Here is a 27,225-nt window from a genome sequence, read left to right as displayed (position 1 = left end):
AGAGAAAATCCTTCTCAGGGACGCTGTGGAGGAAGAGCAGCTTCGTCTTCGTCAGTCTTGATGCGTTTGTGGCTGCAGAACGAGCAGCTCGGTGCTCCTGAATGCAGCTTTGTGCTGCTGAATGGAGCCGGCGGTGACAAACACCACAGTCTGGCTTTGTGTCGACCGCCTGAAGAGAGAAACGCTCCAGTGTGACGTTTAGTTCAGATTAGCTCAAATCAAAGGACGTATTTAGAAACAACAGACCTCCATTAATGAGGAATTAACACATTTTGGTGCCTGAACATCTCAAACAATGAAGGATAATCAGATAAAAGCTGGTTTGACTCGAGTGTTGGATGATATTTTAAGATCAGCCTCTGAAATTTATCTTAACATTAATGTTGAGATCCTACAGTATTATTTATTCTATAAATTCACCAGAGTGATTTAAATATTTAGATAAAGCAATATTATTTGACATACGGTGGCAAAAGTTTGGACACAGCTTCTCATTTAATGGTTTCTCTTTACTTTCATGACTGTTTACTTTGTAGATTCTCACTGAAAGCATTAAAACTATGAATGGACACAGATGGAATTATTGAGGAAACAAAACGAGTGAAATATATCAAAACATGTTTTAGATTCTTCAAAATAGCCACACTTTGCTTTGATTCCTGCTTTCCACACTGTTGGCATGCTCTTAGTTCTCTCATTGTTTACCTGCATTCAGGCGTGTTGTTTACCTGTGTGTCGTCCTCACAGTGTCCCGCTGGAGGAGCTCCCTGTCCAGCTGTCCTGCTCCTCCTTCCTCCTCCACTCCTCCTCCTCTTCCTCCTCTGAGTCGGGTCTCTGGAGTTCCTCCCATCAGCTCTTCTTCTCCCCCAGTTAAACCCAGTTCCACCCCCCAGTCTGAAAGACACGGTACCGGTACAACATTCAGCCTTTAATGGAGACATATTTATCACTGAACTCATCTGCATTAGAGCTGCACTGTAAAAAAACATTCACACGAGGAATGAAAACAACATGAACTTACAATGATCTGACATAAGTCCACGTTTTTACTGAAACATCATAACGTCTCTAAAAGATGGAACTTAGTGCTGAAGCTGTTAAAGTTTAATATGTTTCTAAAATGTGATCCAGTTGATGAGAAACACCAGAAACAGAAGTACTAGTTTAATTTTACATCTGGTATAATTAGTGAAGGTTTGAAGGCTAACATGTTGAATGTTTTCATGATAAATATTAGTGATATGTATCAACAAGGTTATTATAAAAAGCTTCAGATGACGATAGTTAATTTATTTTTTCCATTTTTCTTTAAAGTTGTAACTTGAACTCCAGCTCTCATGTGGACTGGTAGAAATAAATGCTGCTACTTGAAGAGTTTTCCTGCTGAGTCACGTCTGGTCCTCCCTTTGTCCTCAGCTCCCTCCCTGTCCTCCCCCCTCCACCCCATCCTCCATCGGACCCTCAGTCCCATCTCCAAGGATCTGTCCCCCGTCCAGGAGAGGACTCCCACCTTCCTCCCCCACCCGGCCAGCAGAAGTAAGACTCACTGCTTCTTCCTTTATAACCCCAGAGCTGATTCCTGTCGCTGCCTCAAACCAAACACAAAGGAAGTAAAAATAGTCTCACTGAGGCAGTCAATCTAAACTTCTTTACTTGTGTGTCATTTTGTGTCTCGTTTTGTGTTTGGCTTGTTTTGTCCCCTTTTGTGTCATTTTGTTGTTTTGTCTGGTTTTTTGACCTTGTTTGTCATTTTATATCTTGTTTGTGTTGTGTTGTGTCTAGTTATAAATTTGTCTTTGTTTTCTGTTTTGTGTCATATTGTGTCTTGTTTCTTATATGTTGTGTCATTGTGTGTATATTTTTATGAGATGATTATTTTATGGTATCTTTTATTGTAATCTACAGAGAACAAAGTTCTCCTGTACATCACACTAGAATCATAGAACTGAGTCTGACGGATGCAGCGACTTTTAGATCTGAAACTTCCTGTCACCAGAATATTAATGAGCAGCAGAGAACTGGGTCATCAGCAGCTTTTTATCTCTTATTTCTACGTTTCTCTCCTGTTAAGTGGTGGGAGTAGGAGGATCTGTTTTCCTCTCAGCTGCACGAATCAGACACTGCCTTTTTGAAAAAGCTGCGACTTTGTTCAGCGACAGACTCAAGTGAATTATTAGTGATGGAAAAAGTAACATTCCAGATGCTGCAGGGGAACCAAACTGTTCCACCCTGAAGCCTGGAGCTCATACCGGGGAAACCGACCGCCAGCGGGGCTCAGCAGTGGAGGATTTACCCTGGAGAATGATCCCATGACGCTGCAGCTACTCAGCAAAAAGCCACCACTTCTGATTTATTTTGTTTAACTCACTGTGGGCTCATTTTTCACTACAGCAGAAAGTCCTCTAAATTTTTCAAATTCCCACACGTGTTTTCAGCTCTGAAAAAAAAATGGAGGCCCCACGTATTCTAGATATTTAACTATTTCCATGTTTACAGCCACTACAACCTTTTTCTTTCTACTCTGCTCATCAGCTGTACAAAGGTGTTTCACCATGCTGGATGGTTTTTACCATTAATATGGTCATTTTAGATATGGATTTAGACATTGAGTGTCTTATTGGTTATTTTCATCATCTTTTAGTTGTTTTTACCAGTAACATGATCATTTTAGATCTTGATTTGGACATTTTGAGTGTCTTTTTGATCATTTTTTTAATCTTGTAGTCATTTTTACCATTAATATGGTCAAGCTACTTGCCACTCTGTTCACAGTTTCTGAGCCATGCTGCATTAATCTTATTGATCCAGTAGGTTTGATTCTCCTTTCTGCTCTGTGTAAACACTGCCTGCAGTTCAGCTGAAAACTCCCTGTAGTTTTGTCCATTTTTTGTCTCCTGTAAAAGGAGCTCAAACTAGTTGAGTCTGACTGTTGTGCTTTTATTTTGAAGGCCGCAGCCTGAGACGCTCCACTCTGAGCCCACAGTCATCATTGGACGGTGACGTTAGGGCGTCAGATGTGGAGGACGACTCCATCACTCTGGGATACAAACTGCAGGACCTGACAGACGTCCAGGTTATGGCCCGACTACAGGAGGAGAGTGAGTCCCTGATCGGCTCAGATTCAGTTTTTACTGGAGGTTTAATCCTCTTTCCACTACAATATGAAGCCCTGCACCAGGTTTCCTTTGCTGTATAGAATCCAGCGTTAACTCAGAGTGGAACAAAACGGCCACTAATAGCAGCTACTGGACCAGACTCCATTCTATGTAGGAAATAGAACAGTGGAGGTTTGTTGTTGGTCCGTCTGAGCTGCTGATGGTGATATTTGGAAGGAAAAGGCATTGAGAATCAAAATGAAAAACTCTCTGGGGTTTAACCCTCTGAACTCACATTGTTGGGTCTTAAGTCTAATATTTTAACTAAAATCACGACTTATATCGCAGTATAATACGTTGTTGTTCTTCTAAAGTGATGAAGAGTAATTTTAGATTGTGCTGATGATGGATCTGAGCTGTTTTATCACTGTCTTTGTGTCTAAATTGACCTGTTTTGTTGTCTGTCTGTACTGTTCCCTCCTTTCTAATAATTTAACATTTGGCACCAGATCTCCGAGCTCATCGCTACTTCAGCTTCATTAACCCCCGGAGGTGATAGTTGTGTCTGTCTGTGTGTGTTTGTATGTACAGGCGTGAACAAAAGTTTCCATACACCGATAAAGATCATGTGTATCACAGCAGTTTTGTGCTTCCAATGACTCCTGGAATCAACTATAAAAAAACTAAACAAAAACACAATCAAGCGTTTTGGTTCTTTTGTAGGTTTGTTAAAGATCTTCTGGAAATATGACAAAATGGTCACAAATATACATACAGAAGTCCTTATATTGTGTTAATTGTCCTTTGGCCATTTTCACCTCAACTACACACTTCTGGTTGGATCTTTGATGACTCTTCAACAGAAATGATGCAGTTCAACCAGATTAGGTTCTTTCTGACAGAATATGGGCAGACCAGTCTGAAACCTTCATTCTAGCCTGATTCAACCATTTCTTTACCACTTTTGATGTGTGTTTGGGCTCATCGTCGTGTTGAAACATCCAACTGAGTCCAAGATCAACCTTGTGATGATAATTTTAGGTTTTCCTGAAGAATGTGGAGATAATCCTCCTTCTTCATTATTCCATTTACTTTATATAAAGCCCGAGTTCCACTGGCAGCAAAACAACCCCAGAATGTAATACTGCTACCACCATGCTTGATGGTACGTTTAGTGTTCTTGGGGTTAAAGACCTCACCTTCTCTCCTCCAAACTTATTTCTGCTCTTTGTGTCAAAATTGTTAAATTTTTCTTCTGACCCCCAGAACTTTCCTCTTTTCTTTGTCCATGTGATCAACAACAAACTTCAGTGGAGCTTTAAGGTTCTGCTTCTAGAAGAACTTCTTTCTTCATGGATCCTCTCAGCTCATGTTGATGTAAAACATTGTGGACTCTGACAGCTGTGTTCCAGCAGCTTCTAATTCATTCAGACCTGCTTTCTGCTGATTTCTCCTGACCATCCTGACCAACTGTCTCTCAGCAGCAGGTGATAGTTTGTGTTTTCTCTCTGATTGTGGCAGTAACACAAGTGGACCATGAACTTTATACTGACAAACAATTGCTTGTACAGATGGGTTTGGGATCTGTAGCTGCTCTGAAATGGCTCCAAGTGACTTTCTGACTTGTTCAAGTCAATGATTTGCTTCTTCTAATCTTTCTGAGCTCCTCAGATGTTCCCTCTGTACTGGTTGTGTCAGAGTCTAATAAGTGGATCAAATGAGTTTAAATTGGTTCAGAGGATTCAGCAGCTGTAGTCGAAAGTTTGATTGACTTTCTAGATCTCCAAAACTGTAAATTCAAGTTTCTTTGTGTATTCTTGATCCAGCAGATTTTGTCATATTTCCAGAAGACAGTTAATAAATCCAGAACTAATGATGTGACCAGACTCAGGAGTCACTGCCAGATCAACATTACCGTGACATACGTGGTCTTTATCAGTGTGTAACCTTTTGTTCACAGCTGTGTGTGTGTGTCGGTGTGTTTCTGCGCTAGTCCTCATGTGTCGCCCCCCTCAGGTCTAAGGCAGGACTACGCCAGCACGTCGTCCATCCTGGCCGGCCGCCGCAGCCAGAGCTTCAGCTTCCAGCTCAGCCAGCTCAGCGCCGGCCCCGACCTGGAGGAGGAAGACGAGGAGGACGACGAAGACTACGGCCTCCTGCCGCCGCCTCCCCCACGCCTCACCCGCCTCCCACACTCCCACACCTTCTCCAGCATCCGAGACTGGCGAAGAAGCACCAGCTCCCTGTGCACCCCTCCTTCCACCCCCTCCACGCCGCCGTACCCTTCCGCTGGGTTCGTCTTTCAGCCTCCAAACCCGCTACTGGCCTCAGCACTGGGCAGCCTCTGCTCAGAGCAGCAGGGCTTCAGACCAGGGTCAGGTGAGAAAAAACTTCTGGTTCCTTTCTTACTGGAGTCGAGGGAAAGGGGGACCGGAACAAAGAAACCAGACTGTTGAGCAGCCTTAAAGCTGTGCATAATATTTACAGTTTCCACTGCAGCTTCGATCCAACGTTACTTCAGAGGGCAACAAATAGCAGCTGCTGGACAAAACCCCAGTTCTGTGTCAGAAATAGAACAATGGGGGTTTGTTTGTTGATAAAGGCATTGAGATCAACTAGAGGGCAGAAAAACTCTCAAGTTTAATCCTGTGAACTCCAAGCAGCAGATTGGGAGCATTTTTTCCAACCTGTGGGTTCAGTTTTTACTGCAATCTAAAGTCTCTAAAGCCCATCTATGGAAACAACAACCATGCAGACAGAGAACTCAGAAATGCCTTCTGTGTAGAAGAACGCAATTAGATTGACAGAAAGCAGGTTTATAAAAAATCTTTGACTATTTATTTTGTAAACATTTTTTATGAAGTGGAATCAACACATACAATATTTTTTCAAGCATTCACAGCAGCAACTCTGGAAGAAATACTGTGTACTAGTGTATGCAAAATTAGGTCAAAAGTTTGGAAGCAACTTCACCATTCCTTTCTTATAAAGGTAAACATAATAAAAACCAGTATGAACTATGGATTCTGGGATGTATTTACTGCAGGATCAGACTTTGCTTCCATTGATATGAACCATTTTCCTCCATTTACCTGTAGATATACACTGATCTTAGCAAATAATTGCTGAATAAATGTTAACAACTCTTAGTTTTAGAGTTGAGAAGATTTACTAGAGTCACAACTTCAGTGCAAAAGTAAAAAAAACTAATCACAGTTTGTATTTTTCACTTTAGCTCTTTGGCTTTTGAGAGTTTTCGGACAAAAATCCCAATAAATCCCAACTGTGTTCATATCTCTATAACTACCACAGAAAGAAACAAGATCCAGACACCTGATAATTACAGTAAAACTGTATTCTGATGAGGGACTCCTTCTATAATAATCATGTTTATTTTGTTGCATTCATGAAACTATGATTTTTTTTTGTACACATTTGATCTTGCTTCCAAACGTTTGGCCTATAGCATACATTTAACTATTTTTCTGACCGCTACAAACTCTCAGAAAAGTTTCACCGTACTTAATGTATCTTCCAACAAATAGCTCTTCTGTATGCTATTTTTGAGCATTTATTGGCTCTAAATTATTGATGTTAGTTTCATTTATCAATAATATTCTAATGTGTTAGTGAGGGCTTCTTAACTAATCAAATATTTAGCATGATTTTGGCTCCTCACAGTTAAATATACTGACGTTAAAAAGGCTCCACAAATAGAAAACTGGTTTTAAATCACATTAGAACACCTTATTTCACTCTTTTCAGTGCCTGAGCTGCTAACTGATGGAAACTACAAGCTTCTCTGTGCACAGATAGCTCCTACTGTAGCTGCACGTGATGCCTTCAGGAAACATTTGTACATTTTTGCACAATTTTATTTAAATTGTTCCTCTAGGAGATGCTCTGACTTCATGTAAAAATTATTTGAAGTCTTATTTTGATGCAAATAATAGTTTCTACATTAGCACAACATGGAAGTGAAAGAAGTTTATTTAAATGCAGAAGGACAATAAAGATATTTAGTATATTTTTAGTGTCACAAATGAATCCTGCACCTCCCATAATGCAGTTTAAAGAGGTTTTCTGTTCAATAAACCGCCTGATTGCTGTGAATAGTACTAACATGAGATATTTCTGTGTTTCTATGTGTCGTATGTGCGATATTTGTGTATTTATTGTACATGTGAATGTCTGTATTGTTTTGGGGAAACTTTATCGTGGCGTCTAGCCGAATATGAGAGTAAGTCTGCAACGTTTTTATTTAAAAATATACTTTAATCCTCTCAACTCCAAAACACACCGACGGGTTTGAGTGACGTGTTTAAAAAAAGACTAAATCAGCAAAGTTTGAGCATTTACCAGAAACTGTTAAATAGAAATGTTCAACGCATTTTAAAGAACTTATGTGTGACTTTTGGATTCATTGAGAAAATTAACCAAATCTGAGCTTAAAATCTGGATATTTCATCGAAATTTCTCTATTCTAACTGGTCTCGTTTAGAAATTTGCCAAAAAAATAAATTTACAGGAGCTAATTTCTGTATAAACTAAAAAATTCAGCAACGTTTGGTGCAGCTGTGAAGCCATTTTTGACTCAACTGTGATGAAGAGTTGTGAAATAAAAATTCAGATTTTTTTTGGCTAAAGCGCAGGATGTTTACACAGATAACTATGGAAGCTAATTAAAAATACAGTCAAATATCTACAGTATGTTTAATCAGAACTATGATCCCAGTGTTGGTGACATTTGAGGGCACTTGGAAAAATATTCTACATGCTTCCAGGTTTTTATATTTTCATGAAACAGATAAAGTAATTAAACTTTGTTATTCTATCTGTGTCATTCAGCACAGAAGACATTTCTGAGTTCTTTCTACTTCTATTCATGGTTCTTCTGTTTCCATCGAGGACTTTATATTGCAGTGAGAAATGAGCCTACAGTTTGGAGTTTAGAGGATTAATACTTTAAACATCATGTATAACTGAACTCTAACTACTTAGATGTTTTTTCCCCTCCTCATCTCCATTTTGAGCCATTTTCCAGCAGCACTGCGTTAAAACGACCTGGACTGACCCACGCTGATGCTCTGACTGCTCAATAATAACCGGCTAAGCCTGTTGTACAACCAGACTTTGAGTCCTCAAAGTGTTTCCGTTCTGAGTTTGATGGGATTAGAGAGGAAAAGTGACTGAGGGGGCTGGAAACACTTCACAGCTTCATGAGTCGTCTTAAAGGACAGAGGTGGAAATAAAGAGGAGAATGGAAGAGCAGGAACAATATGATTCATTACATTTAGATTTATAGGGGATTTCTATTCAACCAGTGGCTTTCTTTTGGTTGGAAATGACAGAAAACATGGTTTTAGTAATGTTAATGATTGATTCTATGTTTTTAATCTCCATTTTTATGGCTGTGAATAATATTTGGACTGGACTGGTTGTGCATCTGCTGTACTTGAAACATTTTTCTTATAATTTGAAGTCCGTAAAAGTGCCTCATTGAACTTCCTAACTCTGTCTGTGGTGTTTCTATCTGGTAGATAAGTTGCGGAGGAGCATGCCCAACCTGGTCAGAGCTCCCAGTATACCCAGTGTGCCCATCCCCACCAATCCCAGTGCTTCCCCTGCTTTGCTTCGTAACAGCCAGAGTTTTGATTCTTCCAGCGGACTGACTCGGCTGCAGTCCTCCAGTAAGAAGATACTATTATTATTATTATTATTATTATTATTTCAGTTTCTGTTCCACCATCTGTTATGTTCCTGAAACATCTCTAGCCTAAAATATGGACATTTATGCAAATATCTGAAAGTTTTAGCTTCATGTATCAAATACTTTGAGATTAGTTTTTAAAAAGTCAACCCACTTTCAGCAGGTTTTCTCACACATTGAAATTTGAGGCCATTTGAATGTCAAATTCTGAGGCACTCTTAAAGATAAAAACCTGAAATTTTCACTGTTATTTCTCATCATGTCATTGATTCAGAATTGAGGGAGAGACTAGAGAGGATAGAAGGAAATGGAATGTCAATGGAAGTCTTATCTGTGAGTTCAATAACATAAAAGTAATAATAAACATGTAAAATACTTCAAATGTGAAACACTTGGTCACATTAAGTGAGTGAATGCTGGTATGACAAGTTGTCCCACAAAAACTAAATGAATGGTGGATCATCTGATCCACGTAGAATAAAGTTCTGGAGTTTTAAGTGGTTCTCTAATTATAACCAAGAAAATGTTAAAACCGGATTTCAGTGTGTGAATAAACCTGCTGATGGTTTCTAACACAGATCTCTAACTTTATCTCCACTCACCTCCAGTTCCATCTCCAGGTCAGCTGCAGAACCGGGTCCAGAGCGTGGGGAACTTCTCCTCGTCACCGCAACCGCTGAAGGCCACCGCCTATGTCAGTCCCACCATCAAGGGCTCAGCGTCCCTGCCGACCTCCACCAGCCTCCAGTCTCTGACCGCCGGAGGGTTCGGAGGGTTCAGCAGCAGCATCCCTCTGCTCAGTAAACCGGCCGGCGGCTCGGCGACGCCCACCGCCACGCCCACCACGCCTCGCAGTGGCCTGCCTCGCCCCGCTTCCTTCGTGGGCACCACAAGCTCCGCCCCCCGCAGCAAGGTGGCCCAACCAGCACGAAGGTAAACCTGAAGAAACATAAAAACAGCTTTATGACCCAATCAAACTAGAAAAATGTTGTTTAAAAGCAGAAACACAACAAATTCACCACAGATGTTTTACCCGACAACAGGAACCAAAACCTAGTTCTGTCTGACAAGTGTAGAAACAAAGTTTGAGGTGTGACTGTAGGGACGGAAATGTATGAAAAATGCGTCCTGTACTCGATTTATTCAGTTAGACGTGACAATCGGATTTAAGAATCCTGTCCTGGTTGATCTCAGTTTGTCTGAGCTCTGTTGGAGGTCATTAAACATCACAGAAGTCTCAGTCTTCATGGTGCCCCTTTACCAGCTACACACAATGCTCGAAACTAGCCATCATGAACTACCTGTAATCTGACTGTCTCTATGGCACTAAACACTAAGAGGCTCCACCTGGTGTAACAACCGGGTACTACAGCCGATCTACAATACATTTCTGACATGCTAACCCAGTCTCCACAAAATTATGCTTCCATACAACTAAACTGCATTTCCAGTTAAGTTTTGATGTTGTAGAGAAGACGTTCAGTTTGAAGAGCCACAAAGTCTGTTTAACAAGGTAGGAGGGCAGGATGGAGCCATGACCCGGCCACAATTTCACTCAGAAGACCAACTTTTTTGACAGACAAGGCACCATTAGTCATAGAATTGTAGTATTGGACAAGCAGATCATATAATGAGTTGAAATGTGAACTAAAATTGAAGCAGACGTTGTGATCTGATAAACGTCGAGAGCATTTCAGGTTTTTGTCTTTAATGGTTCCTGAGATATTGTTGTTCAAACTGCCTCAAATTTAAATGTGCAAAAAAATTGTCTGAAATGGGGGTCAACGGGTAAATTTTAAGAACACGCATCTCTAAATTTTCACAGTTATATTGAATAACTTCATAAATATCCATATTTCTATGCTATAACATTTTCAGAGCAGGTTGAGCTGCTGAGTCTGTGGTTGGATTCAGCTGAACATAAGTTTAACAGTAATATTTAGTATTAAATATCCCCATCTGAGTTCTTAGACGTTTGCTCTCTTCTTTTTAGTTTACTGACGCCTCCAAAGAGCTTGTCCACCCTCAGTGCCCTTCGTGACAACGCCTGGAGAGACGGCTGCTACTGACGGACGGCTGGACGGTGGCGCCCCCCGCTGGCTGGGGTAACTCGCCACACCTGACCAAAAACAATGACTTTACATGACCTTTAATCTGCATAGGATACTCGGAACAGACCACGCTGAGGGTCTTGACGAGAACTGGACTCTCAGATTCTATGCAGAACTTCTTTGGTGAAGGCGGGTTTCTGAGTTGTTCCTGATGGCTTGGGTTTGTGCCAAGGGGAGCTCGTTCCCCGTCGCTGTTGTGCAATAAAACCACTGGCTGTTGGCTAAAGTTAACTAACCCGCTAAAGAGGGCTGCCAGTTTCTGTTTATTTGTATATTTATTTTGAATAAAACGATTTTGACTAATCAGGTGTTTTTCCCTGTGGCAACAAGCGCTGACAATGCTGCTAAAATTTAATCGGTCCCTGTCAGTTTGGGCACATTTGGTCTCATTTTTACAAGTAAGATAATAAAATATGTATTCGTGTACAAAGCTAACTATTAAGTGTGCATATATAGATATTTATTAATTGATGCAATATTCAATTTTCAGTGTAAATCTTGACCAAATGAAAATACCTGAATGTGTTTACAGCTCCGTCTCACCGTGGTGTCACCAGACTTTGTGCGTTTTCACACTTTAAAATTCTCGTTGCACTTTGTACAAAACCTCTGAACTTCCTGGTATTTTTACGTTCTGTTTACTAATGTTTGCACTTCTTTTTTGCATTCGGAGGAGCAAAAAAAAAAAAAACAAAACAAACCTTGTTGTTAATTGAGTGTGTTGGGGAGATTTCACACGGCGTTACTGTAGCACCTTCTGTTTGTGGTATTTCACCGTTTTTAACAGAGCGTCACCACAGCACATCTCACACTTTTGTTACTGTGATGGACTCAATGAGTAAAACGTTTTAATAAAACATGACAAATTAAACGTGTCTTTTTCCTCTGAGTTATTCTGAACAGACTGCGGTGCTTGAAACTGAATCCTTTACATGTTTGTTTTTACCACTAGATGGAGACCATTTCCACAGCTTTTTACTGCCGATTGGAGCGTCTCAGTACCACTTAGCACAACTAAAACATCATCTTTGTGAGTTTAAAGAAAGCAATCATGTGGTGATGCTTGAAATAGTTAGGAATGTTCTCCTTTTCTGCACACATGACACAAAACAGGGGCGTCCAACTCATTTTAGTTCAGGGCCCACATAATACCCAATGTGATCTCCAGTGGATCGGACCAGTAAAATCACAGCATAATAACCTAGAAAACACCACGACTCCAATTTTTTCCTTTGGTTTAGTGCAAAAAAGTACATTCTGAAAATGTTCACATTTAAGGAATTATCTTTTAGTAAAACATTATGAACATCCTGAAACTTCTGAAGAAAATTAAGTTCAATTTCATCAACATTATGCCTCGTTTTATCATTTACAGATCAGTCGATCTACAAAAGGAACAAAACATTCAGTCACAGCTATGTTGAACTGAACAATCTAGTATATTACTTTGCAATCAGAACAACTTGTCATGGTCTAGAAATTATTTTACATTTATAGTTTTACAAACTTACAATTTCCAGTTTATGTCTTCTCTGGAATTTTGACACTTTACAAAATCAACTGGCGGATCGGTTTTGGCCCACGGGCCGCATGTTTGACACCCCTGACTTAACATTATCAGAAGTAGAAAAATAGAAGCAAATTCAACAAAATGAGACAAAAATACTGTAAATGAGTGGAGTTACAAACTCATCAGGTTTGCAGATAAAACCTCAGCTAAGATGCTATTCATGATGATGCCACCACCGTGCTTTACAAATGGCATCACTTTCTGATGCTTTTGATTCTCCAAAAAAAAATGCCCCTCGTTTGAACCAAGAAGTTGTTCTATTTTGGTATCATCAAACAACCTTCTGACCTGTCATCTTCATCAAACAGGAGAGCAGTGAATTTCTTCTTGTATAAACGTTTCTTTGTGATCTAACAGACTATAACTCACCTCAGCTCTGAGAGATCTTTGTCGGTCAACCACTCCTGAAGGGAACAACGGTGTTTAGTTTTACTTTTTCCAGCCTGAGGAGCATCTAAAGTTTTCTGAAGTCTTGCAAAATGTCTTGTTTGCTCCACGAGCCACTTCCATGAGCATTACAGACTTGTAGGATCACTGCTCTAATATAAAACATGACGCCGCTCACACCTTAACAACATCCCTCTGATTGAAAACACCAGAAGCTAATTTCACCTTCAGATTGCACTGACTGAACCTGAACTATGAACTCAGGATCATTTTCCTCATTAAAGAAACAGCCAAGTGTAATATATTGTCTCATTTGTTTAACTGGGTTCTCTTGAACTAATTTTGTTTTAAAATTTTAACACGTTTTAGGTCCTTTTTATGCAGAAATGCAGAATTCTGAAGCATTCAGACATTAAAGCACCACTACTAATCTTTGAAATCACCAACAAATACTAGATTTAGTCCTGCAAACTGAAACAGATCAGTGGGAAAAAGCTGTGAAATGGAATCAGTTTCCACCTGGTGGTGAAATTTAACAGGACAAGAAGTTATTTTCAGAGACAAACACCAGAAATTAATCATTTTACAGCACATGAAGGTAGAATTTAACCTCCAAACCTCATGATCTGGGAGAAAATGAACTTAAAGTAAAATAGAAATGCTAATAATGTAGATTATTGGCATGCTAAATCTGGAAACTATGAATGTAGATGTAACTCCTAATATGTGTTAAATAAGATGACAAAAGACTTCTGTCAATAAATAAATGCTGAATTATAACTACAGATAATGTAATTAAATGTAAAAAATATAGAAATGCAGGTTTAGTTAAATAATATATTCAAGCACTTTAATAAACACTGAGATAAATGCAAATCAGTTGGAACATATTTAATTAACATTAATTAAAATAAAATATGGATTACATTCCAGAAACTCCCTGCTGATATGGATAATTTTTAAGTGGTTGTTGGGGGTTATTTAGGATAATGAATCCATTTATGACATTTTCCAAATGAAAAATTACTGATTAAAGTGGAGCTTTTTCACTCCAGCTGGTCCAGTTTTAATAAAGTTTTAGAGGATGCTGAACGGACTGGAAATCTGTTGTTAAATCTGATAAAATCCCTTCAGTAAAGAAATGGTAGAATACTAAACCAGAGTCAATGGACAATATTAGTCCAGCCTTTGTGGAAATCGGAATTTTTTTTTTTTTTTTTTTAGAATTTTACGAGATATCATCTGTAATTTAACAAAACATTTTTAAAATCCTGAGTATAAATAATTTTTCTTTAAAATATCTGCAAATATCTGTAAAATAATGATTTTTTTTACACAGTTGAATACTATTTTTACTATTACTATTTTTAAAATGCAGATTTTTGATGTTGGTGTTTTTAATAAATATTTAAGATTTAGTTAAAAATGTTTTGAAATGTTTTTTTTAAACTGTGTACATACATATCTAGTGTAACATGCAGCTGCAGCAACATATTTGGATGTCAGAGTAAAGAAACTGAGGAGAAAATGAGCTTCAGCTTCTTTCTAACATTTAAACTTTTGTTAATTTACACAAACATCTTCATTCACTACTGTTATTTATCGATGTCAAACTACGGTTACCTAAAAGCGTCTTCCACTGGCTCCATTCCATCAGCACGTTTAGGACTTCTGCTCTCCAACATCTGGATTTAAAAGTGATTCTTGTTTCTCCTGTGGCTTCGTGGATTCAGGTGTTAGACGGTCCTGCAGGTGTTTAAGTAAAGATTTGGTCAGTTTTAACATCTGACATAGATAGCAGCTGAAAACTCTTCATTAAATCCTGATCTGTGGCTCAGTGCACTAAAAAGCTGCCTGTGGAGCTGCAGGTCGCTGGTTTGAGTCCTTTTTCTGTTAAATCTGATTTATTTATTCAGGAAACAAAGAAAATCCACTGAGAGGAGCTGAACTCACTTCCTCCAATCTTTTAGTCTCTCCTTTAACTCAGAGCGACTCAGTTACTGAAACCTTCTGTTTTGGTGGATTTGACTTTTAATTTGGGGTTCTGGATGAAAGACTCGACTCACCTGTGGATCGAGGAGGTTGAACATCAACATCCATCCTCATCCCTGAAGACTGAGGCCTCCATCATGACACAACCTTCTGTTCCTTTAAGCTCAGATCTGTCCTCAGCTGAACCTTAAACAAGTGGGGGGAAAAATCTGAAACTTTGAATTTCTTCACTTGTCAGTTTCCTGATGTTTTTAGACATTCATTTGATTTGTTAAAAATGTTACAGATTTATTCAGTTCCTTTAACAGGTAAATAAAACAGATATTTTGCAACCTGAACAGATTTTAACGGCAATTATTTTTTCAGAATTTACCGCTATTATACAGATTTTTCCTGGTTTGTTAAATTACAACTAAAAACAAGTAAAATCACAGTTTTTAAAGTCTTACAAAGACAGACATGTAAATAATGTCCACATCAAAAATCTGTATTTTTCAGTAAAAGTTTCTGCAATATTTGAGCATAAAATTATTGATATTTTTCTGTTTTCAAATATGCAAAAAATTATTTATATTACACATATCATTGACTAAATGTATTAATTTTATTCTGTTATTTTAAAATTAAGAATATAACAATATTTAATAGTCTTTTGTTAAATTACAGATAATATCTAATGAAATCACAGAAAAAAAGTGCATTAATTCACATGTATTATTATTATTATTGTTGCTGTTGTTGACCTGCTGGTGATAAAACCAGTACAACCAGTAAACACCAGTATACACATGGAGGCGTTGGCCGACATAGGGCCACCAGACCGATGATGTAACAGCACCTCCCGTAGAACCAGAGATAGTCAACACAGAAAGACATCTCACTCTGACGCTGAAATCACAGCCAAAGTGATTTTCTTATTTCTGTTAATTTATATTCTTCGACACAAATACACTCAGCACTGACTGAACCTGAACCATGAGGTCAAACAACCAGTAAAATGCTGTAATTAGATCCATTTATATTCTGTTTTATTGTGAACCGTGATCTGCAGGAAACTGGATGTAATGTTTTCCTTTTCAGAAATAAAGAAATTTTCACAAGAAAGCGAAGAATAAAGATTCACTGGAAGGCTGGAAGTTCACTGTTGGATGCTCAAAGAACATTAGTTGGTTTGTAATATAACCTTAATTAGTTAGTGATATAATCTGAGTTAAATAGAGACGTAATCTGAGTTAATAAGAGATACAATCTTAGTTAAATAGATTTAATCTGAGTTATTTAAAGATAAAATCTGATTTACATAGAGATATAATCTGAGTTAAACAGAGATATAATCTGGGTTAATAAGAGATTTAGCTAAATTATATAATCTGAGTTAAATAGAGATACAATCTGAGTAAATAAGAGATATAATCTGAGTTAGTAAGAGATACAATCTGAGTTAAATAGAGATTTAATCTGAGTTAAATAGCGATACAATCTGAGTAAATAAGAGATATAATCTGATTTAGTGATATAACCTGAGTTGGTTTCTAAATTAGCCTGAAGTAATTGGTGATTTCACCTCCACTAGTTACTGATTAAACCTGTTTGGGTCACTAGTTTATATATTATAATTTAACAGGTTTGTACTGTAACAAGTTTCTGTAGTTTTTACAGTAATATTACTGTAAAATCACCAAATATCTACTGTATAACCTGTTTACAGTAAGTTGCTGTAGATCTGCAATGCATCATGGGTAAAATTCACTGAAAGGCTCGATTTACAGTAAATAAATTTTTACTGTAAATCACATTACAGTAATATTGAGCGGGAATTTTCAGCATAATATTTTGCATCGTTCCAACAAACATATTTTCTTAATCCTCACACAAAGGAGGAGATGCCGCCATCTTAATATTGTCCATAACTTTCACAGGTGTCCGCTGACGGCTGTCTGTTTTATTTCCAGCAAAGTTGTTTCCTGGACCTCACTCATCAGGATTCTACTTTTTTTTTGTCCGTGACTCCAACAGGTAACTCACCTCATTATTTTGTAATTTAAATTGAAGTAGTTTGGTCCTGTAACGGTCCGGTGTGTCCAACGGTCACTTACTGAGAGAAGAAAAGACCCGCTCTCCTTAGCTAGTCAGTGGACTGGACTTCAGTAAACTACTTACTGATAGAGTTCTCTAACCCTTTTACATTGTTGATGATGTTAAGAAGTTAGCCGAGGAGTAACGTTACCGGATAAACGGTAAATTCAAACCGTGTGCGTTAGAGCACCCGCGTTTCTTTACGTGTTCGTCAGCTACATCTGTTAGCTACGTCCGTTAGCTACGTGAATTAGCTACGTCCGTTAGCTACGTGAATTAGCTACGTCTGTTAGCTACGTCCGTTAGCTACGTGAATTAGCTACGTCCATTAGCTATGTATAGTTAAATTTATAGTAAATTTTATCACTCCTTTGTTCTGCTGTTAGCTGCTGAGGGAAACTGATGACCAAAGCTGGCCAAACAAACAACACATCGACAGGTATGACTTTAACTCAGGTACAAAATGGAAGTTATTCTATTTTCCAAGCAGAACTTTGTGGTAAAGCTGTTCTGATGAGAGTTAAACAGTTAATGGATCAATTCTGTTGGGTGTATTACACTGACATGGGGCAGTAAATAGCACTATGTGGGTCACTTTAGCCATATTTTCTCCTTGGCTGGTGTAATGTATGATGTGATTTGTGTTTAAAGATTTCTGTCAGGATCAATCCAGAGCAGAAAGTGTGCCTCCCAGGTTCAAGCAGAAATTAGTGGGGAGATGGTCCTATGATAAAACGAGTCCCTCAGTCCACATGTAGCATCATGCAGCTGGGACAGAACAGCTTCTGACAGTCTCTCTCTGGTTCTCTTCCCTCTGTTCTCTGTTTTCTTTGTGTCTTGGTTCTCGGTTTTTCCCTCCCAGTGACTCCTCCTGCGGTGAAACGATCTTCGCTCCGCCCAGCCTCAGCACCAGCATCCCTCAGTCGCACAAGCATCACCGGGAACCATGGCGGAGACGAGGCCTCGGTGATCCGGACCCGGTTCTTCCTGCGGTCCGTTATGTCTTTGCTGCTCGTCTCGTCATGCCCGCCGCTGATCGCCGTCCGCCGCCGCTGCTGCTCCTCCTGCCGTCGCTGCTCCTGGTCTGGTGCCCGGATGGGGCGGTGAGAGCGGCGGAGGAGGGCGGCGGCCTGCCCGGGGACAATGGCCTCAGAGCCGCGGTGGGAGAACCGTCCGGTACCGACGGCGGGGCGGTGAGGCGGCTGCTGGGCCCGTCGGCTCCGGTCGCAGGTAAACGGAAAGGAGGCTGCTGGTTCTGGTTGTTGTTGGAGGGAATGGAAATGAGCTTTAGAGGAACCAGGAGGGTTCAATCCTTTATTTCATGGCTGCTGGTTCGGATTCACGCAGTAAACGGTGTGAATCTGAAAAAACCAGCAGCAGCAGAGAGAAACAGAGCAGAGATAAAAGTAAACCAGACTATAGGAGAACATCTGTAGATAAAACACTGATAATGAACTGGACCAGGACCAGGATGAATAATGATTCAAGGATTCATGTTCTGGAGTCCTGGAGGAAACTTTGGCCAGATATCAGAGCTGCAGGGTTCATCTGTTTAAATAGAACTGAAATATTCCAATTATCAAACCAGAAAAAGCTGCAGGTTTGAATCATTACTTCATTGTTTGCATGTTGTGTAACACCGGGATGCTGCTCCTGTAGAAAATTAACTGAATAAAAATAAACTTTACTATGATTTTACAGATTTCCCAGTTTTAGTATTCAGTGAAATACAGTAAAACTATTATCTCACATTCAAACATTGTAAAAGTATGAATTACTGTGGATGTTATTTACACTCAACAGCTCTGATTTTACGGGATATCTGGATTATTTAACAAAAACTGATAAAATCTGTAAAATAACAGTTAAAAGGTATTACTATTTATTAATTTATACTTATTATTTACCATTTTTGTAACTTATTTAAGTCAAAAATTACATTTAAAATTTGTTAAAATGTGATACATGTAATTTAAAAATATTCATGGTCATAAAAAAGTAAAATGAAAGAAAAAAGCTTCATAAAGGCTTGAAACTGTATGAAATAAAAATATAAATTTATTTCCTACTTCTACTTGTTTGATCGTGGACGGATTGAAACACTTTGCTGTTCTACATGTAAAATAAAACCATTAAAAAAAATTAAAAAGCCAGAAAAAAATTTAATTACTTTTATAAAGGGTAGAAATAATGGCAAATGTCTGTATCTGATTTAAATACTGTAAAATAATGGAATTTTACACTTAAATGTTGTAAAATAAGAAATTACATTTAGTAAAAATACAGATTTTTGATGTGTACATTAAATTTACAGTTTAAAGTGTTAACATGTAAATTAATTTGTTTTTTCAGTGATTTTAATCATTATCTGTAATTGAACAAAACAGGGAAAATATTCAAATAACAGCTGATTGTTCAACAAAAAAAAATGTACAGTTTAAAAATTTTATTTTTAATCTTTTTTACGGTTTAACTGTTTGAGGTTATAATCAGTTTCTCATTGGAGTCATTGTATTTTTTAATATTATGACTATATTTCTGTAACATCACAGCTGGTCTGATAACCGTTCTGCCTCCTGCCACGTTTTAAAATATTAAACATTTGAAGCTGTTTTTACCTTTAATAGTTCATAAGTTGATAGTTGATGGTAGTAATGATCCATAGCGTGTTTTAAATCTATTAAAAAGTTAATATTTGAAGCTGTTTTTATCTTTAATATTTCATAAGTTGATAGTTGATGGTAGTAATGATCCATAACGTGTTTTACATCCATTAAAAAGTGAATATTGAACTGAAGCTTTAAAGGATTATACGCCAAATCACAGCATTTGTTGTAAAAATCTGATATTTTCCCCACATCTCTCATGTTAAAGCTCATCTAAGGACATCATGTTTGTCTTTAACACTTTGATGTGTAGACCACATCAGGAGATACCCATTTTCCATTGGATTTGGGTCACTTTTGACCCAGGTTATGCATCAAAGGGTTAAAAGAGTTTTCGGAGCCTCTTGAATGCTGGAGAAGCTTCTGGATGAGGAGAAACGCTGCAGTGGAGCTTCTCTCTTTCTGCTGCTGTCGTTTGGTTTTGATGCATTTTTCTTTCTCGCTGCGTTCAGCTGCCTCATCATTTTTTCATGTTCAGGGAAAGGTTAGCGAGGACGAGCTGGAGCTGCACTGAGCACGTGCAGAAACACTCATGGCTGATGTTCTGACTCTGCAGAGGCCCAGTTCGCCTTGAAGGTTCTGGTCCGAGACCTGGTGACCCGCCAGCCGCTACCCGGCGCCACCGTGGACGTCTACCTGAACCACACCCTGAGGAGTTCTGCCCAGACCGGGCCCCGAGGGGAGGTTCTGCTGTGGGTGGTCTACAGTCCAAGCCTCAGTCTGACCCTGCTGGGCCACATGGAGGGCTACGTCCCGAACCCACTGCCCTGGAGCACCGCCAAGAGGCCCAGTGAGTCCAGAACCAGCACCCAGGGAACCCTCTGAACCCTGAGGAGAACTTTAACAGGCTGGAATATTCAGATGATCTAAATATGAAGGAGTAAAACCCAACAGGTTTACATAAAGAACTTTAACTAAATTCTTCTGGATTATTTAACAGAAAACTGGTTGTTTTTACCATCTGGATTCTGAGCAGTTCTGAGGCATTTATCTTTACTCCTGTCTCATTTTTACTCCAATATAAAGTCCTGCTCCTCTATGGAAACAGAACAACCATGAATAGAAGGAGAGAGAACTCAGAAATGTCTTCTGTGCAGAATCATAGAGCTAGAATGACACAAATCAGAAAAAACAATCGACTTCTTCTAACTATTCGACCAAAAATTTCAAAAAACAACCTGAAATCAACATGAACAACATTTTTCTAAATGCCTGCAGCATTTGACTTTAAACTATAATTATTATCTTTTGCTGTTCTTTGTTTGCTTTAATATATATAGAAATTAATTCAGAATTAAATATATTCCTGATTCTTGATGAAAACATTTTCCAGACGTTTTAATAATGATTAAATATTGCGATTTTAAGTTTATATTTGGACAATTTTTAAGACAGAACTGCACATCACACATGATTAGTTCAAACACCATCAGAAAGTTCAAAATCTGCAGATTTTTTCTGTTTTTCCAGCTTTGTTTCTCTGATAAATGGAGTAATTTAGTCAATGTGTTTTCACCTCCTTACGTGAAGGTGGATTTTTTAGGTTCAGAGGGTTAAATTTCCCTTTAATAAACATTTTTAAACAAACTTAAAGCAAATCAAGTTTAAACTTCTATATTTTGAGACTAAGCATGGATCTCTTATTTATTTTGCTGCACATTGTTTCCTTTAATATAGAAATTAATTATGGGTTAAAAAGCCTTCTAATTAGGGAATTTTCTAGACAATGACATTTTAATTTTTATTAAATATTGCTATTTTAAACTTAGATTTGGTCATTTTTTAAGACAGAACTGCAAGTCACACATGGTTAGTTCAAGCACCATCAGAAAGTTGAAAATCTGCAGATTTTTTCTGTTTTTACAGCTCCTCACTGTGATAAATGGTGTCATTTTGGTGATCTCTTTTACAAATAACATCTCTTTCAAACCCAAAGTCTGGTTTTGGAGTTCAGAGGGTTAAATTTCCCTCTAATAAACATTTTTAAACAAACTAAATGAAGCAAATCCAATTTAAATTCCTAACTGTTAACAGACTACAAATAAGCATGGATCTGTTCTGTTTATTTTGCTGCACATTGTTTCCTTTAAAACAGACCTTTCAAAATGAATGCTGGATTAAACAGCCTTCTCATTCTTGAAAACAAACTGATGAGTAAATTTTCCAGACAGAGATTTATTAATTTTTATTTAATATTGCTATTTTAAGCTTAGATTTGGTCATTTTTTTTAAAAGACAGAACTGCACATCACACATGGTTAGTTAAAGTACTATCAGAAAGTTGAAAATCTGCAGATTTTTTCTGTTTTTACAGCTCCTCACTGTGATAAATGGTGTCATTTTGGTGATCTCTTTTACAAATAACATCTCTTTCAAACCCAAAGTCTGGTTTTGGAGTTCAGAGGGTTAAATTTCCCTCTAATAAACATTTTTAAACAAACTAAATGAAGCAAATCCAATTTAAATTCCTAACTGTTAACAGACTACAAATAAGCATGGATCTGTTCTGTTTATTTTGCTGCACATTGTTTCCTTTAAAACAGACCTTTCAAAATGAATGCTGGATTAAACAGCCTTCTCATTCTTGAAAACAAACTGATGAGTAAATTTTCCAGACAGAGATTTATTAATTTTTATTTAATATTGCTATTTTAAGCTTAGATTTGGTCATTTTTTTTAAAAGACAGAACTGCACATCACACATGGTTAGTTAAAGTACTATCAGAAAGTTGAAAATCTGCAGATTTTTTCCGTTTTTACAACTCCTCGCTGTGATAAACGGCTTAATTTAGTTGATTTATTTTACAAATAACATGTCTTTTAAACCTAAACTCTGGTTTTGGGGTTTACAGTAGAACTAAAGGAGGATCCTGAAGGCCGTGACGCCATTTAATGCCACTTATTTACAATAATGTCAGCCCAGTCTGCTCACACACTCTTAAGTGTGCATTATTTATGGTCATTATAGATGACTAAAGCGTCTGAGAACAGCTCGTCTCTGGGTTTGTTCATGATGGAGCAGTTTATGTTTATTGGAGAGTAACCGAATGCTGTGGTCCTCCTATCGACTGTCTGAGCAGCAGCAGCTTTGGAGCAGTGCTGTCTTTGTCCAGGATGCAGAAGGGGGAGGAAGAAGGGTGGAGGATGGAGGATGGGGGGCTCCTCTCTATTGTGTGCTGAATGAGGCAGCAGGTGTGATGAGGATAATAAACAGAGTAGAGACTTTATCAGAGGCGCCTCCCTTTTGTTCTGCTGAGCCAGAACCTAAAACCCCAGTAGGAGGCAGACAGCAGCGCCATCTGCTGGTGGATCTACAGACAGAAACCAGAACATACTGCTGCTGCAAAGCCTCAGATTCAGTTCACAGTTTACTGTTTTAGTTATTCAGCACAAAAATGTAACTTCTGGAAAATAGTTAGGCAGATTTTCATGTTTTCACACCTGAAAGTGTTTCTGTTTTCACCCTCAGAAACAAACCTGTGAAGCCATTTTAAGGCAAAATAAACCTCATTTTTATTTCAACATGGAAGCAGCTGGAACTCTGCACATATAATAATATTAATAATAGATAATATATTAACCCACATGAACACCAGCTTTTGTTTCCTACCAAGGAGTCCACATCAACTTTTTGTCAAAATAGCAAAAAACTCTGCTGATGTTAGAGCCTCAAAAGTTGGTCAAATGTCAACCAAAAACTGTATTTTAGGAGGAAATATGGACACATTAGTCATTTTGGTCAATTGTTGGGTCTTTTTGTACAAATCTCACTCATTTTAGACTGAGTTATTTTAAACAAGTCTGAAATCATTTTCTTGAAATTTTGACCCATTTTGTCCAAGCTTTAAGTCATTTCGGGCAGATCTGTGGACTCAAAATACTCAAAATACTGGAACCTTGTCTCGTCATATTCATCACACATCAAATCCTTCTGATGTTAGAGGCCTCTAAGTTAAATGTCAAATATTGGCCAAAGACAGTATTTTTTATAAAGTTTATGGGGTTCATTATCTTTGGTGAAATTTGCTAAACAAAGAGACAGAATAGTTTCCAGCAGGTCTGAATGACTGAATGGCTCCAGCAGAGGATGTATTTAATTATTGGCCCTTTAAAATGGAAAACACACAATATTCAAACAAGGACTTTATTTCCTGCTAAAATACAGTCTTTGGTTGACTCTAACATCAGTAGAATCTGATTTGTGGCAAATATGACAAGACAAAGGTTATTTTTTGCTATTTTGACAGAATATTGATATGGATTAATTTGCAAAAGCACAAAAATCAGTATCCACAGGGGTGAAAATGTTGTCATTATATATGCAAAGTTGTAACCTGCTTGCATGTTGGCTTCATGTTGAAATTTATGAACATATGAAGCGTATTTTTCCTTCACAGGTTTGTTTGAGGGTAAAACTAGAAACATTTACAGGTCTGAAAACAAGAAATTCTCAAAATTCAGGCAATAATACGCCACAGTCTGACCCAGCAGTTGTCTGTCCTCACTTATAATCTGTTTTTTTTTTTTTTTTTTTTTTTAAATTTCTTAAACTATTTGTCATATTTTCAAAGGCTTAAACGATAAACTGGATGAGCTCTCGTCTTGTTTTTGTCATATTTCCATCATCAACGGTGACTTTTCTCTGTGAAGAAGCTCGGATATTCTGTATTTTTAGTTCTAACTGGATTAAAATGTGAATGTTTGTGTTAGATTGTGACCTTTTGCTTCTCTTTCTGCAGTTTTCTCGGCCGTGATGCTGCTGCTGCTTCCTCACAGTCAGGGAAACATCTGGCTGTTTGAAGACTCAGTTCTCATCACCAGGAAGTTACCTGGTAAGTTCACACAAGTTGGAAAATCAAAGAATTAAAATCCATGTAATCAGAGCCGCTGAAGACTAGTATTCCAGATTCATCCTGATCATCTTGTTTTCACAGACAGCTCCTCCCAACCCAAAGTTAAGTTCCCCAAGAACCTCCTAACCATCTCTGATCAAAACAACGTCTCCACGGTGACGGCCTACCTGACGGTGCCACAGCGCCACCTGGCCAAGGACTGCGCTAACTGCACGCAGGGCATCATTAGCAACAAATCAGGTGAACATCAGGAAGACTTCTAATCCAGAACACAGATCTACTTTCTACATTTATACATAGAGGAATGATGCCTAACTGAAGCTAAAACTAAGACAGATTAAATTTAAATGGGATCTGCTTCGGTAAATTGGTTTAAAAACTGTTTATGAGGGAAGATTTGATGCATTTGAAATGTATATTATCTATAAAAACTATTAAAAACACCAAATTTACACCATCTATTTGCAAAAAACTTTAAAGATTTGTCTGATGTTTTTGACTTTCCGACAGTCCTTTAATTTATTACATGCCTCATTAAAAGACTTTATTCCACATGCCTCATTTAAAAATTAACCAAATATCAGCTGTTTGTTTGACTCACATTCTGTAAAAAGCTAAAAATTCAGCAATTTTCAGTGCAACAGTGAAGCTCGGAGTGGTTCACTACGGTGACAATTTAGAGATTTTTTTAGCTGAATTAAAGATATACCGATTAAGATATCAGTCGTATGTGCAGTCACCATTTATTTCCAGTCGTAGCAACACTTGCGGAAAATGTTAGACATTCTAATTCCAAGATATTTCAATTTTTTAAAACTAAATAGTCAAATAAATTCAACTTTTTTCTCTTATTTTTAATATTTTCTGTCATTCTAAATGTGTCAATCTGCACAAAAGACATTTCTGAGTTCTCTTTGCTTCTAGTCATGGTTGTTCTGTTTCCATAGAGATGCAGAATTTTATGTTGTAGTGAAAAATGAGCGAACAGCGAGGAAAAATGCACCCAGAACCTGCTGCTTGGAGTTTAGAGAGCTGAAGTTGAAAGGACTTTATTCTTTACCCAGAGAATCTCCTGAAGGTGTTTAATCCAGATTGAAGAGTAGATGTTGATTTCTGTTGCATATTTAGGGAAGGCCAGGCAGCTGTATTTGTATAGAACATTTCATACACAAGGGCAACTCAATGTGCTTTACATTAAACATTAAGAACACTGGAAACATTCAGACAAGCATAAAAAGCACAATTAAAATGATAAATATAATGAAACATAGAAAAGAACAGGAAAATTAGAAATATATTAAAAAATAAGATTACAATGTGCATTTAAAATAGGTTAAAATAAGCTATAATAGGAGAGCAGTGGCAAAAAGAAAAGCCTTGAGCTGTGATTTAAAAGAAGTGAGAGTTGGAGCAGACCTACAGTTTTCAGGGAGTTTGTTCCAGATATGTGGAGCATGAAGAGTAAATGCTGCTTCATCATGTTTAGTTGTAAGTCTAGGGACTAAAAGCAGACCAGGACCTGAAGACCTCAGAGATCCACATGGTTCAGAAAGTGACAGCAAAGGGAGCAGATCCACGATGCCTGACTGTAGAAAGTTTGTTTAAAAATGTTTTTGCTGGGAGATTGAACCACTAAAACGTAACTTTCTGACCTGTGCAGCGTTCAGAAGCATCGAGCTGAAGGCGGTGGCAGCCGTCAGCGTCCTGCTCTACTCTGGAGGCCAGGAGCTCCAGGTCCGAGGTCCGATCCAGATCAGCCTCCCGCTGGGACACAACACACACCTGAGGGCCTCGGACACCATCCCCGCCTGGACCTTGAACCTGAAGACAGGTAGGAAACACCAGCACAGAGGAGCAGAGCAGGAATACCAGCAGATACGGCAGGTAACAGTCATGTTTGTGCTGTGTGAAGGTGCCTGGGAGAACCAGGGTCTGGGAATAGTGAAAGCAGTCGGTGATGAGCTGGTCTGGACTTACACTGCCTCACATCTGGGCTCCTGGATCGCTGCCCCGCTGCCCTCGTCTAGAGGTACCTCATCTCTTCATGAACTCATTAAAATGCTGTTTGGTTCGTGTTCCAAGTCTGCTGACACATTTTATCTTGCAGATTATCTCGGGCATGCCGGCTCTCTGGATTTCTTATCGTACCACACCTACCTGCTGACGGGAATTCTGGGAGGAACTCTGGTTACCGCGATCGGATTTCTTTCCTTGCTGTTGTGTCACTGCGGGTAAGAAACCTCAGAAAATATCAATAAACAGCGTTTAAAGCTGTATTATCAAACAGAGTTCAGTCAAGTTTATACAGAACATTTCAAAGCCCAAAATGGTTTCCAGTAGAGAAATAAGACTGGTGACAATTAAGTCTAAATACTGAGGTTAAGACCCAGTGATATTTATGGTGTGAATATACCTGAATAATTAAAATACTAATGATTCAAACCCTGCAAGTTTCTTTGAAATACAGCTTTACCTGACGAAAATAAAATCTAGATAGAAGTCTTGATCTTTTGATTATCTCAAACAGCTAAAAAGACTTTAAACTGATCTTTAACCCTCCAAACTACAAACAGTTCGTGGCCGTTTTGTTGTTCTGGTCACAGTTCAGTATAAAGTCCTGCACCTCTATGGAAACAGAACAACCATGAACAGGTAGAAATAATTCAGGAAAGTCTTCTGTGCAGAATGACGCAGTGACAGAAATTAGAAAAAGAGAAAAATCAAAAAAAGGACTTTCCTTGATATTTAGTTTACAAAAATTAAAA

The 27,225-nt window shown here is 38.2% G+C and overlaps 2 protein-coding genes and 1 long non-coding RNA gene across 9 annotated transcripts in view; 2 read left to right on the top strand and 1 right to left on the bottom strand.

The window, feature by feature from the left end:
* Nucleotides 1-11,787, top strand: part of LOC111573326 (SLAIN motif-containing protein 1-like) — a 20,006-nt gene extending 8,219 nt beyond the window's left edge. For 2 of the 6 annotated variants that reach the window (XM_055008164.1, XM_055008167.1), the window contains exons 3-9: nucleotides 748-912; nucleotides 1,417-1,536; nucleotides 2,949-3,098; nucleotides 5,112-5,474; nucleotides 8,636-8,785; nucleotides 9,414-9,738; nucleotides 10,799-11,787. In XM_055008164.1, coding sequence (XP_054864139.1) covers nucleotides 748-912; nucleotides 1,417-1,536; nucleotides 2,949-3,098; nucleotides 5,112-5,474; nucleotides 8,636-8,785; nucleotides 9,414-9,738; nucleotides 10,799-10,874 — 1,349 coding nt within the window. In that variant the 3' untranslated portion in view covers nucleotides 10,875-11,787. The remainder of the gene's footprint in view (nucleotides 1-747; nucleotides 913-1,416; nucleotides 1,537-2,948; nucleotides 3,099-5,111; nucleotides 5,475-8,635; nucleotides 8,786-9,413; nucleotides 9,739-10,798) is intronic. The other 4 variants (XM_023277430.3, XM_055008165.1, XM_055008166.1 and 1 more) reach the window with 4 other exon arrangements.
* On the bottom strand, nucleotides 9,605-26,249 carry LOC118470800 (uncharacterized). The gene is made up of 4 exons (XR_004847947.2): nucleotides 26,113-26,249; nucleotides 14,940-15,051; nucleotides 14,497-14,619; nucleotides 9,605-9,744 (listed from the first exon to the last, which is right to left on the bottom strand). It is a non-coding gene; the product is annotated as an uncharacterized LOC118470800 (long non-coding RNA).
* fam171b (family with sequence similarity 171 member B) overlaps nucleotides 17,826-27,225 on the top strand; it is a 17,267-nt gene continuing 7,867 nt past the window's right edge. For both annotated transcript variants that reach the window (XM_055008163.1, XM_023277351.3), the window contains exons 1-7: nucleotides 17,826-18,171; nucleotides 20,164-20,397; nucleotides 24,347-24,439; nucleotides 24,542-24,700; nucleotides 26,121-26,291; nucleotides 26,373-26,489; nucleotides 26,568-26,691. In XM_055008163.1, coding sequence (XP_054864138.1) covers nucleotides 17,964-18,171; nucleotides 20,164-20,397; nucleotides 24,347-24,439; nucleotides 24,542-24,700; nucleotides 26,121-26,291; nucleotides 26,373-26,489; nucleotides 26,568-26,691 — 1,106 coding nt within the window. In that variant the 5' untranslated portion in view covers nucleotides 17,826-17,963. The remainder of the gene's footprint in view (nucleotides 18,172-20,163; nucleotides 20,398-24,346; nucleotides 24,440-24,541; nucleotides 24,701-26,120; nucleotides 26,292-26,372; nucleotides 26,490-26,567; nucleotides 26,692-27,225) is intronic.

The sequence above is a fragment of the Amphiprion ocellaris genome, chromosome 24 (genome assembly GCF_022539595.1).
Source record: "Amphiprion ocellaris isolate individual 3 ecotype Okinawa chromosome 24, ASM2253959v1, whole genome shotgun sequence".
NCBI lineage: Eukaryota > Metazoa > Chordata > Actinopteri > Pomacentridae > Amphiprion > Amphiprion ocellaris.
The sequence above is the reverse complement of the archived record's forward strand: the minus strand, read 5'-3'. Positions and strand labels throughout refer to the sequence as shown.